Source organism: Chaetodon auriga, chromosome 14, assembly GCF_051107435.1.
Source record: "Chaetodon auriga isolate fChaAug3 chromosome 14, fChaAug3.hap1, whole genome shotgun sequence".
NCBI classification, from domain to species: Eukaryota; Metazoa; Chordata; class Actinopteri; order Chaetodontiformes; family Chaetodontidae; genus Chaetodon; species Chaetodon auriga.
In genome coordinates, this window is record NC_135087.1 from 17,195,466 (window position 1) to 17,209,236 (window position 13,771).

At 42.4% G+C, this 13,771-nt stretch overlaps 1 protein-coding gene across 4 annotated transcripts in view; it reads left to right on the forward strand.

Annotated features, from left to right (window-relative positions):
• The first annotated feature begins 238 nt into the window (after positions 1 to 238).
• Positions 239 to 13,771, forward strand: part of dlgap2a (discs, large (Drosophila) homolog-associated protein 2a) — a 155,854-nt gene continuing 142,321 nt past the window's right edge. For all 4 annotated transcript variants that reach the window (XM_076748065.1, XM_076748067.1, XM_076748061.1 and 1 more), the window contains exons 1-3: positions 239 to 466; positions 12,841 to 12,895; positions 13,368 to 13,415. In XM_076748065.1, the coding sequence (XP_076604180.1) occupies positions 449 to 466; positions 12,841 to 12,895; positions 13,368 to 13,415 (121 nt within the window). In that variant the 5' untranslated portion in view covers positions 239 to 448. The remainder of the gene's footprint in view (positions 467 to 12,840; positions 12,896 to 13,367; positions 13,416 to 13,771) is intronic.

Sequence of the window (13,771 nt, forward strand, 5' to 3'; positions counted from 1 at the left end):
GACCACTGCTTATTTTTCGAAAAAGACAGTACAAGTTCACATTTTACTGAAGCAAACTGCTTCTGTGATATTGAATGCGAGACGAACTAAAACGAGACTCTTGGTGCTTCGATTGTAAGTCACTCTCATGCGTGTCTTCCTGCCAAAATCATCAAGTCCAATTTATTGTTGCGGTCATTTTAAATTGCCAACTTTCTTTCATCAAGCGTGATGAGTGCGATGGATCAGACTAGAGCTCCCCATGTGTTTGAATCCCGTAATAACAGCGGTTTTGGGCGTGCGCACAGCGAGCCAGCTGTAGGACGGGGTGGAAGCGAGATGAGAATACTAAGCAGGCACCTCATGGCTCAGCATCAGCACCGGGTTGAGTTAGGATTTGCGCACCCTCCAAACTTGGCTTGGGACCTCAGCATGTGAACGGGCTTTGCAGGAGGAGGATCCACCTAGAATGTCAGCTCTGAAGAAGGTAAATCCCCCTTTCTGTCTTCTCAATCTTTGAGCACATATTTAACTCCTAAAATAGGACGTGCAGGATTGAAACATTGTATTTGATCAGTTTACAGTAAATGAGAAGATGCATGCAATAGTGAAAAATGGGTGTGTGCCAGAGCATTATGGTTGCAGGATTTTCTCAGTTGTGGAAGGTAACCAGACTTTTTGACTATTGGCTTTTTCAAAATGCTAAAATTGTATTAAAAGTATTTAACTATATTAACTGTCAAAATTCAGTATTGTTTACCAATGGTCAGTCATTCGTAACAAAGAAAATATAATATGATTTTTGCATCACTTTTGCATTTACATGATTTTCATTCACCACTCCTCTGATTTGCCTCATGGATGCTTACATTTACCCCTGAGGAGGAAGCTTGGATGAGGAGCATTTCAGGCACAAAAAAGCCTGCTTAGTACAAGGTTAACTTCTCAAACAGATGTTATGTCAGGTTTGACTCCTCCTGTTGTGCACTGTCACATAATACTGTATGTACCGTGCCGACTGTAGCCTCTGTGGGTGGATGAGCTTCACTGACTGTGTCTGACAGAGCCCAAGTCCAGTGCTGGCAACCCTGAATGAGACTGGAGCTCCTTGCAGCTTAACAAAAGAAAGAATTGGAGGAGTTGTAGGCTTTGTAAGAATCAAGGAACCACACAGACCTGTGTAAACATCTTACATAATATCTTGCAGCACTGAACATGCACAATTCCCACAAGCCTTCTGATTAATCAAGTAGTGAGACTTGTACCCCTGTGAATGAGTGATTTTTGGTGTAGGAAGCAAGCATCTTTTGTTGTTGGGGATGCTGCAAGGTTAGAAATAGTAAGCTGCCTGTTCGTGTAAAAAGCTTGTCATCACTCAGTTGTACACTGACAGATCTTATTGTTTAAGATTCAGTGCAGTCGCAAGTATTAATGTCTCCGCTCCAATAGATTCCCATGATTGAGCGGCACAAAAAAGGGAAGTTGTGTAGAATGTCTGCTTCAGCACTGCTGCCGAATCCACAGCAAATACACAGCACTCAGCACACACTGTGAGTGACAAAATACTGGCTGCCAGCACTCACATAGTCAGACATCATAATCACAGAGGTGCTAAAAATAGGGGACCGTATTCATTGCAATGCTTTAGAAGCTCAATGGAGTTACTGCTGTTCACCCTCACCCCAAGAAGTTTTACCAGGATACTCCTCAATGCTGTTCTCCTACCCTGCTCAATAATACAAAAAGCCTTTATTTTTAGACAGAAGTGGTCAGCCTGCCTTTCTTCAATGACACCCAGCTGCTTTGGTGAAACTGTGCGATGTGTTGGTGACGGTCTTTTTCACTCTGTGGTCTCTGAAGCTAAGGTTGCACAGCCCAGCGGTTCATACATGGAAGCCGCATTTTCTGCCATAGTAACAAGCATGTTTTTTTTTCAGGTCCTAGAAAAGAAAAAGTGTCCTATGTTCATTCATTATGCAGGTGGCAAGAAGTGCGATAGAGCTGTGGGAGATGCAGCAAGCCATGAGGACAAAATGTAATCACTTTTAATCGATAAGGAGGGTAATTGACCGTACTCTTGTGCGTATGCATTGCCTGGATGTGCCTGTGCAATATGTGTGCATATGTTGCGTGTGTGTAAAAGAGAGGGCACCTGTGGGTGGACAGGAGGCATGTGAGAAACTCACCTCTATAAGTCCTCATGTGATTGAAAAATAAATTACTTGTCACTTACCGGAGTTAGGGGGAGGAGGCATCTTTCACTCCTTCCACATCACACCCCTCCTATTCAAGCCTTTCAATGAAACCCTGATGATTCATACAAGATGGAGATATCTTTACTCATCCCACCACGCAATTGCTTTACCCAAAAAGATGAGCGCCTAATTAAAAGCTACCACTTGCGTACACCGAATAAAGGACAAAAAAAAACTAATTGGAAACCGACACTATTTCCCCTCAGAAGCACTTTGGTATTGAAGGTAGCTTGTCTCGGGATATTTCCAACGCTGCTGTCAAATTGCTTGCATGCTCAAGCACCTACACACACACAAACACGCACACACATACAGGCTGTCACAGGGTTGTCAATGGGAAGCTTGTGTGGACTTTACCTACCTGGCAGTGACATGGTAGCGCTCTCATAATCCGTTTGAAGATGCATAAAAAACTTGAAATGCGATATTTCTGTTTGTGGTGATGTCACTTTGGTCTACAGGGGCAGAGGAGCAGCGGTGAATGTAGACTACTCTGACTCAAAGTTCACGTTGAAACATTCAGCAGGCTCTTTTCTTATTCATCCACTCATGGTGGCAGATGTGTTTCTGCCTCTCCCTCCATGTCCCATTCTTCTCATCCTGTCTTCTCTCTCACTTTAATACTCTCTCTCACCTTATCATGTCATCTGGTTTGGCTTCAGTATCGGGATGCAGAGAGAATGGAGAAGATGGATGGGACAGAGCTTTATGAATCTAATAATGCATGAGAGCCAAGTGTGTGTTCTGTATATACAGTATGCGTATCTGTGTATACCTGTGCACTACTCAGTTAATCACCTTTGTGCTGCAGTGGGCACAGATCTTCCAGGCCCGTGTGTGTCATTGCATTCTCCCAGCATTACTGTTAATGCAATAGCTGCCACATATCCAAGTCAGATGTGACTCATTACGAGCTCTATTAGCAAGCTCTCTAGTATTTCTTCTCTGTTCTAATTGGACAGTCATAAATCCAGACAGTTTTATCCCCGTTTGTAATATCATTCTGTTACCTGGAATCCTACTGGATGTCAGGTAGATTCCTACATATTCATCATAACAGCGACTGTCCTTTGAAAGTTGGTACAGTGAAGGTACTGCCCAGGTCTCTTGTCAGCTGTATGCCTTTAAAGCTGTCTGACTGGAGACAAAGGTAAATCATCTCATGGTCTAAAAGGAATTATAAATTTGTCCCTTAAGGCCCACTGTGTTAACACTCTGTCAAAATGGGAAATTTGATACTAATGCAAGGGCAAGACCCTGTACAACTCCAAGTGTACTTGAGGTCTTTCTTGTAGAGGATAAGTCCTAATACCATTGCTATTGGCAAATGGCCCAGCTGTTTTACAATTGAGTCTTTACCAGACCCTTTAAACCAAGCAATGAACTTGAATATATCAGCATAATGAAATAGCCAACTGTAGTGACGGGCATCAAAGCAGCAGATTTTTTGATTGAGCCAGGTCTAAGAGATTTGATGGAACTCCAGAGAATTTCTGAGCGCTTTAATCGTCCTAATGTTGTCAACCTGTTTAACATAAAGGCTGTATGCTGCTTTTGCTATGCTTATAGTACATCTTGGTGGGTTTTACCTTTTCAGAGCCAACTGTGGGTCATTTTCACTATTCCCCTACAACATTGAGGATATGTGCGCATGGAATTGTTATAGATCATTCTTGTAGATGATCTCTTAATGCGTCACCCTTGGATTTTGGGGAAAAACTTTGACCTCTGTTCAACCCTGCCAACACGTCATTGCACTTTCCAGATGCGCCATTTGCCTCCGTGCATGAGCATCTGGAGGGGATGTCAGCTGCACACTTTGCTTTCATCTGCGTCCCTTCCCGTGTCTCTGGTGATGTTCTAAGTAAGTCAAGTAAGGTTTGCTGCTTCCTTGTTCCTTTTGCATTAATCTAACTGTAAACTATGAGTTAGGAGTGGTACTTGTGGTACTTTGTGGTTTTAGTGCAAATGTCTAGTACCAAAGGCATAGTAAAGTGGTATCTCTGACTGAGATTACTGTAAAGTACACATTTCATATTCAAGGTTTTGCTATGACAGTGGGTGTATTGGAATGCTGAATGTCATGAACGCTACACATTATAGTGACAGTAAATGTGCACAGAAAGCTTTGTGAAACTTACAGTTACTGACACAGTGTTAAAGAGGTGTCAGTTGAACTCTATGGCTATTTTTGAGGCCCTAGTTTGTGGTATTGCACCATTGGATTGCCTTACTTTGAAAGGTGTTTCTAATATTTTGTGCACGTCTGTGTGTCACATCTCTTTTTAGCTATTGCTGGGGTGAGTGGTTACAGTGCAGACCTTATCTCCTTCTCAATCTGCACACCATTCATGAGGTAGCTTGCCAAAAAGGAGCAGAGAGTGCTTAAGCCAGACACGACAAGCGTTGAAATGCATTGGTGTGACTCCACTTTCCGGCCGTCCTCTCATGTCCCCATTAGCTCACCAATAGTTGCACTCTAGTCCTCAGCAGCAGGCGCCAAGATATCCTATTATAACTGCCACTTGTCTTAATTGCTTGCTCCCCTGCAGTAATCATATGTTGAGTTAGGGAGTGAGTCTGTATGTTTGCTTGTGTGTGTGTGTGTGTGTGTGTGTCTGTTTCTGTTTATGTGCCTGGTCTGTAGATAGGTATTGGCTTTGTAAGCATCCTGAAAGACCACTCTGGGAAAAGCTGTTCCTGCTGACTGCTGTGTGCGCCATGAGCCTGAGATCATGTGTAGAGCCATTAAATGAACCTGGTACATTGGAGTTGATCAGTGCATTTACAGCAAAGTCCAACTAGCACAAGTACAGCTAGGTTGACAGAGATCAGGCAGATGTCACCGTGGTCACCACTTTAGACCACAAAATTAGAAGTTCTACAGCAAGAGGACTTATTTTCTTATACCTCCCAATGTTAATGTTACTTTTATGGGCATAAGTTTGCGCATAAGTTAAATCAGAGAGCCTATTTCTGATCCTCATTGTCCAGTCTCACGAGGCAGACTCCATCAAACATTAGATAAAACAATCTCCCAGTCGTGGACTTTCAAGGGGAAAAGCTTTTGGTTCTTTTATATCTGGGATCATATTCAGAGAGCTGATATCAGAGAGAAAAGTGCCTTCATGGATTTCAGTGGTGTGAGACTCACCTGAGGCAGCCCATTTGATTGTTCATCACAGTTAATGAGCATGCATTTGGTTGTTTCTGTCTTCTGCTTCACCCTCAATAGTCTGTTTGTTTGCGCCTCTTGAGTGCTGCTATACTATAAAGTATGTCTCTTTCAAAAGAGGCACAAAGTTCAATACCTGCTTTGCCCGAGAGATGCATAACCATATTTGAAGAAAAAGTCAAAAAACATCTTTTTTGTTGTTGTTGATTATCAAAAAAAAAAAAAACCCTCCTGAATAACACAAATGGATGCTCTTCCGAATTTCCATTCGATAGTCGCTAGTCTAACGTAGAAGCTCTGCTGTCTCATTTTCATATGACGAATCATTCTAAAAGTGACCCATGCTGATGTTATAGTGGATATATGTGATTATATGTGTGATATGTGTTCCAACCCATATAATAACAATAGCAATAAGAATGATGCATAATAGAGTTTATTTGTATAGCACTTATCAAAACCAATGTTACAAAGTCATTTACAACAAACCCATAAACACAACAATAAAATGAATTAAAATAAATCAGTGCAACACATAAGTGCAATGTCAGCATGAAATACGGTTAAACTGAAAAGTTTCTAATAAAAACAAACCTAAAAATTTAATGCAAAAAATAATAATAAAAAAAAAACCTTTTGGTAAAAATTTGTCTTCAAAAGTGATTTAAAAGAAGATACTGAGGTAGCAAGCTGGAGTCCCTCATGCAGATCTTTCCACAAACGAGGAGCCCTAACAGCAAACGCCTGTTCACCTTAGTTTTTAAATGTGATTTGGGAGCAGTCAGTCCCACATACACCAACCCAGCACTGCAGCTTCTCTCTCAAAGTTTTGATCAACAGTATCATTTTCAGAATTTTGAAATTTGTCCGTAAATGTTGCATTGTGATGGATCAAGGCCGGACATTTTAAAGTGGTTGCACACAGGCAGTCTTCAGATATTCTGGGACACAGCCCGAGGATAGAGAAGTGTTCACTGAGAGTAACTAAGGGGCAGTCACATCCATTACAAAGCTCATTTAAAGAGACATAAAGCCTGGTAAAACAGCACTGTTGGGGCAGGGGGCATCAATAAAAGAATCAGGAGAAACTATTCTCAATTATATCTCACTGATTTTATTATCAAAATGGTGAGAAATTTGAGCCACTCTTCTCTAGATAACTTACACTGATTAAAACGTTAAGGATTTAAGACGTTCCACAGTGTTAAAAAGAGCTCTGGGACTGTGCATATTAGTATGAATTAAAAGACAGAAATAGTTGGCCTTCACATTCCCAACCTAACCATCAACTCTTTCATTTGTTGATAATGTACCTGAGGCCTTGGCTTCGTCCACCTCCATTTCACCCTTCTACATTCTCTTTTGTGGCTTTGAAAGTCATTATTCATCCAGGGTGCCAATCCTGTGCTTGATTCATATTTGAAAAGGTGCAGCAGAATTTAAAGTGGTTGTTCAAAGGAGATTGAACTCATTCATCAGAATATCTGTGTCTGAGGAACGTTGTATGCTATTGGTGGCAGGAAAAATGGTTGAAAAATGTGGTAGTTCCACATGAAAAGTGCGTGAGAATATTGCTTGAGTCTTGTTTACCACTTTGGAAAGTACTGTCAAATACAATACATAGGTGATCAGAGATGTACAGGTCAATGAAATTTCTCAGGCCAGTACTCATACCATAAGTAAATGCCAGGTCCGAAGTATGCCTGCCGTCATGTGTGGGCACAAGAACAATCATAAAGTAGGGGGCGTAGTTCACTGACCTGATAGTCAGCCCCAGGTTTCAACTATGCCTCTGTTAAAAACATAAAATCAAGCTGATTCGAAGTGATATGCGGCTGAAACGCCCCATTCCTTGGCAATGGGTGAGGGTTGGGCCAAAGATGAAAGCACTATGGTGGGATTGTTTTATGGTGCCACAAAGACGTACAAAATCATGTTTCAAACTCAGAGTTTTTGGAATGCCATTCGTACGTACTTGCATAATGGTTCTGTCAGCCTCCGGGTGGGATTTTATTATGTCAGGAAATTTCTCCACAGTGTCCAGAAGCTTAGAGCCAGGAAAAGACGGAGTATGAGCCTCCTTCATTCTCACATTACTCACAATCGAGTCTCCGATTATGAGGGTTGAGGGAGGACCTGGCTGATGGAGGCAAAAAGTATGGCACTAGAAATGTAAAAGTTTAGACACACCTTTTCATTTAGTGTTTATTCTGTATTTTGTTTTTTAAATCTTTTTGTACATTGTGAATTAGTACTGAAGACATTACAACTATATAGGAATTTCTGGTCTTTTTAATGCATTTGAGACCATCAGTTGTGTTGTGCCCTATTCAGCCTGTGTAGTAATCCATATTATAGCAAGAACTGCTCAACTAAGTGAAGAGAAACAACAGTTCATCATTACTTTTAGACATGACGGTCAGTAAATACAGAAAAATTCAGGAACTAATCTTGAGTGCAGTGATGAAATTGACTCTCATGATGACCATCACAGGAGAGGAAGACCATGAGTTAGCTCTGCTGCAGAGAATAAGAGAAAGAAATCACCAATGAAAGGCATCTCAGATTAGAACCCACATAAACGATTCACAGAGTTCAAGAAGCAGACACATCTGAACATCAACTGCTGGAGGAGACGTTCATGGTTGAATTGTTTCAAAGAAAACACAATCGAAGGAGACCAACAAGACGAAGAGAACTGCTTGAGCAAAGACACCCAAAGAATGGACATTAGACCAGCAGGAATCTGTACTTGAGTCTGAGTTTAGTCCTAATTTGAGATTCTTTGTACCAACTACTGTGGATTTGTGAGATACTGAGAAGATGAACGGATGCTATCGTCCCGTGTGATTCCCACCATGAAGCATGGAGGAGGAGGTGTGATGGTGTGGGGAAGCTTTGCTGGTGACACTGTTGGTGATTTATTCATGGATTGCATGGCTACCACAGCATTTTGCAGTGTCATGTCATCCCATCTGGTTTGCACTTCGTGGGACTATCATTGGTTTTTCAGCAGGACGATGGCCCCAAAACACACCTGCATGCTATGTGAAAGCTGTATGACCATGAAGAAGAGTGATGGAGTGCTGCATCAGATGGCCCGGCCTCCACATTCAGATCACCTACACCCATTGAGATGGTTTGAGATGAGTTGGACTGCATAGTGAAAGAAAAACAGCTCAGCTTTGTTGCTCACACTTTTCTTTTGCTTACTATTTAATTCCACATGTTTGTGTTATTTCATAGTTTTGATGTCTTCAGTATTTATCTATGATGTAGAAAATATTAAGAATAAAGAAAAACCATTGAATGAGAAGTTGTATCCAAACTGTTGGCTGGTACTGTAACAGGGTAATAACATGAACATTTACTGGAAACATCTATTTAATGATGTCTTTTTCTTACAGCCTTAGGCTACAAGAGAATGGCAGGCAGTCCTATTGCAATGACATGACTGTAAATGGCTACAGCATTGCCAAATGGAGCCTTTTATTAACTTAGCAACTCAATTGGGTTTAAAGACTCATTCACAAGATTGGGCTTCTCCTCCTTACAGCACTGGTTTGTCTTCAAGGATCTATTTTTTTCTTTAGCTGGATCTCCATTGAATGCAACAGAAAATGCTTTTCAGACTGTTCAAATAAATAATTGGTTGAATGGTTATAATTACTTAGGCTTTGATATAATCAAGTTCTTCATTTCATGTGTAGTATAGCTACAAAATGTGATTTGACTGAAAGCAGCAGTTCAGATTTATGAATAATATGAGAAAGCAAATCTGTAGAAATACCCAAAATATGAAGAGAGACTCTTGCCTGGCGTTGTATTTCCACTTGGCCCAGTTATATGTGTCCATGGGATTGTCCTGGTGTGATTTGTAAATCTGTCTTGTTAAAACATGGTGACATAAATCCTCCGTTGTTCTCATCCCAGGATAATCTTAAAAAGCCAAACAAATGGATGCCTAACACATTTCCTCATGTGAAATTAGATGCCTTGCCACCAGACTCAAATCCCTTTAAAGCGTAAATGAGAGGCAAGTGACAGATCTGCATGTCTGAAACACTGGAGAGTGTCCCTGACAGTTCCTTTTCCACACTCCTCCAGTAAAAGCCTCTGCCAGCCAGCCATCTAGCCCGCATCAATTATAGTCGTACATCATGCAGTTGTTTGAGTCATTACAAACCAATCTCTGTCGCTCGTCTCTGCAGAGATATCTTTTTTTATCTGCCACAAAACTTTCCTCGTCACTTGTTTACTGAATCGCCTTTCCTTGCATATCACGGAAAAGAGGGCATGATTGCAGAGTGCTTTCATGTAAAGCAGGTGGAATGGTGAGACGCAAGGATGTGCTTTTTTCCAACTGATGGTGCTCACATGAAGTCACTACAATAACAAATGAATTTCTTTCGTCTTTCTTCTTTTGTCATCATAAGTATTGTGCCCTTGCTGATGCGTCACACTGCACAGCTAAACAAATAGAGAACAGAAGACTCCGTAGGCTGTACCTCATGTTGAGTGGGATTTACAGAAGTTTCTGCTGTAAGAGTGCAAGCATGACTAATTTTCTTAGCCCGTAAAGAAACATTTAATACTTGAGTTTATCTGAAAAATTCAAAATCAGTTCTTTTGGAGATACGTGGTATAGGCTGGGTCACGACATATGCTTTTGAAGTTGAATAGATAGATCACTATATTAACAGTAGTACATCCACCACGCCTCATGGAAAACAACCAATCAGAGCCAGTTAGTTGTTGAAACTCATTCCCAGGTCATCAGAAACCCACACTTTGGGTCTGATATTCAGCCTAAAGGATCAGTATTTAATGACCTGGGAACCAGAAGAATCCCCTTCTGCACCTTTAACCAGTGGACAGACTCGGCATTTTGTGCCATCAGGTTGAACACAGGCTACAACTGTGCCCTTCATATCCTTTATAGTTGGCTCAATTTGATAATCAAAGTCTCAGGTATCTGCCAATATGTTCAGTATGTTCCAAGCTCATATCTTTCTGATTTCTGTTGTTGTGAATGGTAAAATAGTAGTGAGTGAATGGCTACAATCTCAATTGATACAGTATCCTCTGCTAACAGCTGCTGACACCATCAGTTTGAGTGATAAGCTGATATAGGGCCCCATGAGAGAACCACTCGTAGAGAAAGGATATTAGATTTCTTGTCGGACAGGTTAACAGTAGCAAATGTGTGCAGGCATGAACAGGTAGTAAAAATATCACTATACACACACACACACACACGTATGGTAAAGTGTACCAGTGCGGTGCAGGTAGAGTGACAGTAATGAGTTCAGCAGTCGTATGACCTGTGGGATGAGGCTGTCTCTGAGCCTGGCTGTGCGGGACCTGCGCAGCTCAGTTGCAGGATATTAAGAGACCATACGCACCTCAGCAACAGCCTGTTCACCCTGCTGCTGTCTGGCAAGTGATACAGAAGTATCCGCTGTCATACCACCAGACTACGGGGCAGCTTCTGTCCTCAGGCAAAGCTAACAACAGCTCCTACGTTTCAGTACAGTTGTTAGGAAGATTCTTTCACTCTGACAGCGAGCCATCACCTACTGCAGTACATGATATTCTGTCTAATATCTCCAGGAGTGTCACGCCCCCCTTGACTGCCTCCTGTATAAGTCATGAACCGCTTTGCTTTATGTCAGGTCCTTCCTTTTTATGTCTCTCACAGGGCAGTGCTCCTGATGACATGTTGTTGATTGCTGTACTACCTGTTTCATGTCTTCTGATACGACTAAAAGCTACTGACACTGCAAAACTTCCAAAAGCTGGAGACAGTTTTGGTGACTATCTTGGAACACTCCTATGAACAAACCTCACAGAAAAAGTAAGAGAGATTTAGAGTACAAATACACCCGGTTACTAAGTAATCAAACAAATCTACCATGTGGGTGTAGTCTTTTAAGGAGAAGCAAGAGTGGAGTTTATACCTGGTCTTCAAACGCAGTCTGAGTTGACTAAATTCTAAGGAAAAATGCAATTTCTGAAGTGTTTCTACTTTGGCAGGATTAGCTCTTGATGTGCTGCTGGTAAAGGAGAAAATGAGGCTGGATGATGAGAGTCTATGTGCTTCAGGCCCTCCTCCTGTATAAATGGTACAGTGGCTTGATATATCACTGAATCTCCCCCAGAGACGAGCCATTCGGGTTCATTTAGATTTTTTTTTTTTTTATTCCTTGTCTTCTCTCTCTTTTCAAGAGGTACCTTTTACATATGCTCCTCTCTTTTAATTAAAAGGGACACTTATCTGATCAGCGCTGCTCAGTCCCAGAGAAAAGTAAAATAACTCAGAGAGACAGAGGAGCCTGAGATAACCACCCACTGCAAATGTAAAGGACTGTTAACACTATCACCAGGACGAAAAAAAAAATGGAGCTGAGAGAAAGAAGAGGAGGTCTGTCTATATTACGAAAGTCATTGTGAACAACAATGAGCCTGTCAGTCAGATACATGGACGGAGAGGCATTGATAGCACCTGCTGAGCCACCTCCGCATCTCCTCCTTATTTTGGTTCCCTGCACTTCTTTATACCGGAAATTCTTCATATCTCGGCCTTGTGAGTGCTGATAATGTTTCCCAGCTTCACGGAAAAACTCAACCAAAGAGTTATCACACAATTACAGCGCGATACTTTGTTTGTCACCACATCTCATTTTCTGTGCGCAGCAAAATATTAGCGGCGGAGACACAGCTTTGGATTGATTCTGTTTTTAGAGGACTCTTCACAGAGCCCGTTCCAAGCATGCATTATTGATTAGTATGACCACCTCAGGCTTGTGAACAGTGCAATGATGTGCTGTTGTATTTGCTGCTACAACTTCCTGGCGAAGCTGCTGATGGAGCAGGGAGCGCTTCTAAAATTGGCCCGTTGACTTGACCACGCCAGATTGAACTGATGACACTGCCGCCGCCGCCACCCCCACGCCCCCGCCCCCGCCCCGTCTCGATATTTTATCTCCGTCCCGCTCCATCTCAATGGATTGTTGGCGCATCATATTTTCACACACCATTTAACCCACCTTTGACTGCTTGTAGAGTGAATCACACATTCACTGTTGTAAATGAACCTTCCGCACACACACACACACACACACACACACACACACACACACACACACACACACATCCACGCTGGGACCATCATTTAGTGCTCCACTGCTCAGATCACGGTGCAGAAGAAAGGACTTAGATAAATATGGAGGCTGCTTCTTTTTGATGCAAATGGTGTGAGAAATGGGTGTCTGTTGCTACTCTGTAATTGTGGGTCACAGCACGGCTCAGCGCTTCGCCTCTGAGCTCCACCTTGTTTATCTGCTTCGAGCTGCTGTGATATTAACGTCTTCCCCTCTCCGTCTCTCCCTCTCTCTTACCCCCCTCCCCTCCTTTGTTGTTTCTTGGAAGGTGTTGCCAGGCATACTGCAGAAGCATTGCTGTATCTTACCAGACAGGAACACAGGTAAGGGCCAAACAGATGTCCCCTCTCCACTAAACACAGCAGTCACACACGCACACACACAGTGCTGAGACAGAAGGAGAGAGCCAGTCAGTGGGAGGAATGATGCGGGGGAATGGGTGCTCAGCGGGTGGGTCACATTTGTCTGTCTACCTGTTATTGTGTGTGCTCCAAACATCTGTAAGCTCATAATTCGTCTACTGGCTACATGTACTCTCCCTGACTGATGATTTATGCATGAACCCGTTCTTACTATCTGGCCACAAAAGGATCCTTTTATCATTCTTTTTGTGTAAAGTTCTTCTGTTGCTACTACACAATGTCATCTACCAAATTTTAAAAGCATCAAAGATCATGTGGGGTTCTTCTTGTCGCCTAATTTTTTCCACTTACATGTGAGAGGGAGGAAAAAAACTGGGGGGGGGGCAGTTGTGGTGAACTTGTGATGATGACAGGCTTCTTCACATCATTGCAGGTGTGAAGAGGTTGCTGATGAAATTGAAGAGCAGGGAGATATACTCAGGTACCTGGCCGCAGTCCTCACAATTATGACTTCTTCTAACTCTTAACGTTCAACTTTTGGAGACTCAGCCTCTCTAACCTCTTGACTGCAATGAGACTGCATGCACATGGGCTCCCACACCATCCATCCCACTAACAAAACCTCACCAGCGCTGTGACAGAGCTGCTCCGACGCGCCTCGGCTGCGCGGCGGTTCGCTCGTTTGTCAGACTCATGGCCGTTTTGTCGTATTAGTTAGAACTGCTTTCTGCGGTGAACTTCTGCCCTGTTCTGTCCACTTTGCTCAGCAAATAATGCAAGATTGATGGCTACCATAGAATCCTGTGTTTTTCAGACACATGACTAGAAAGCCGGCTG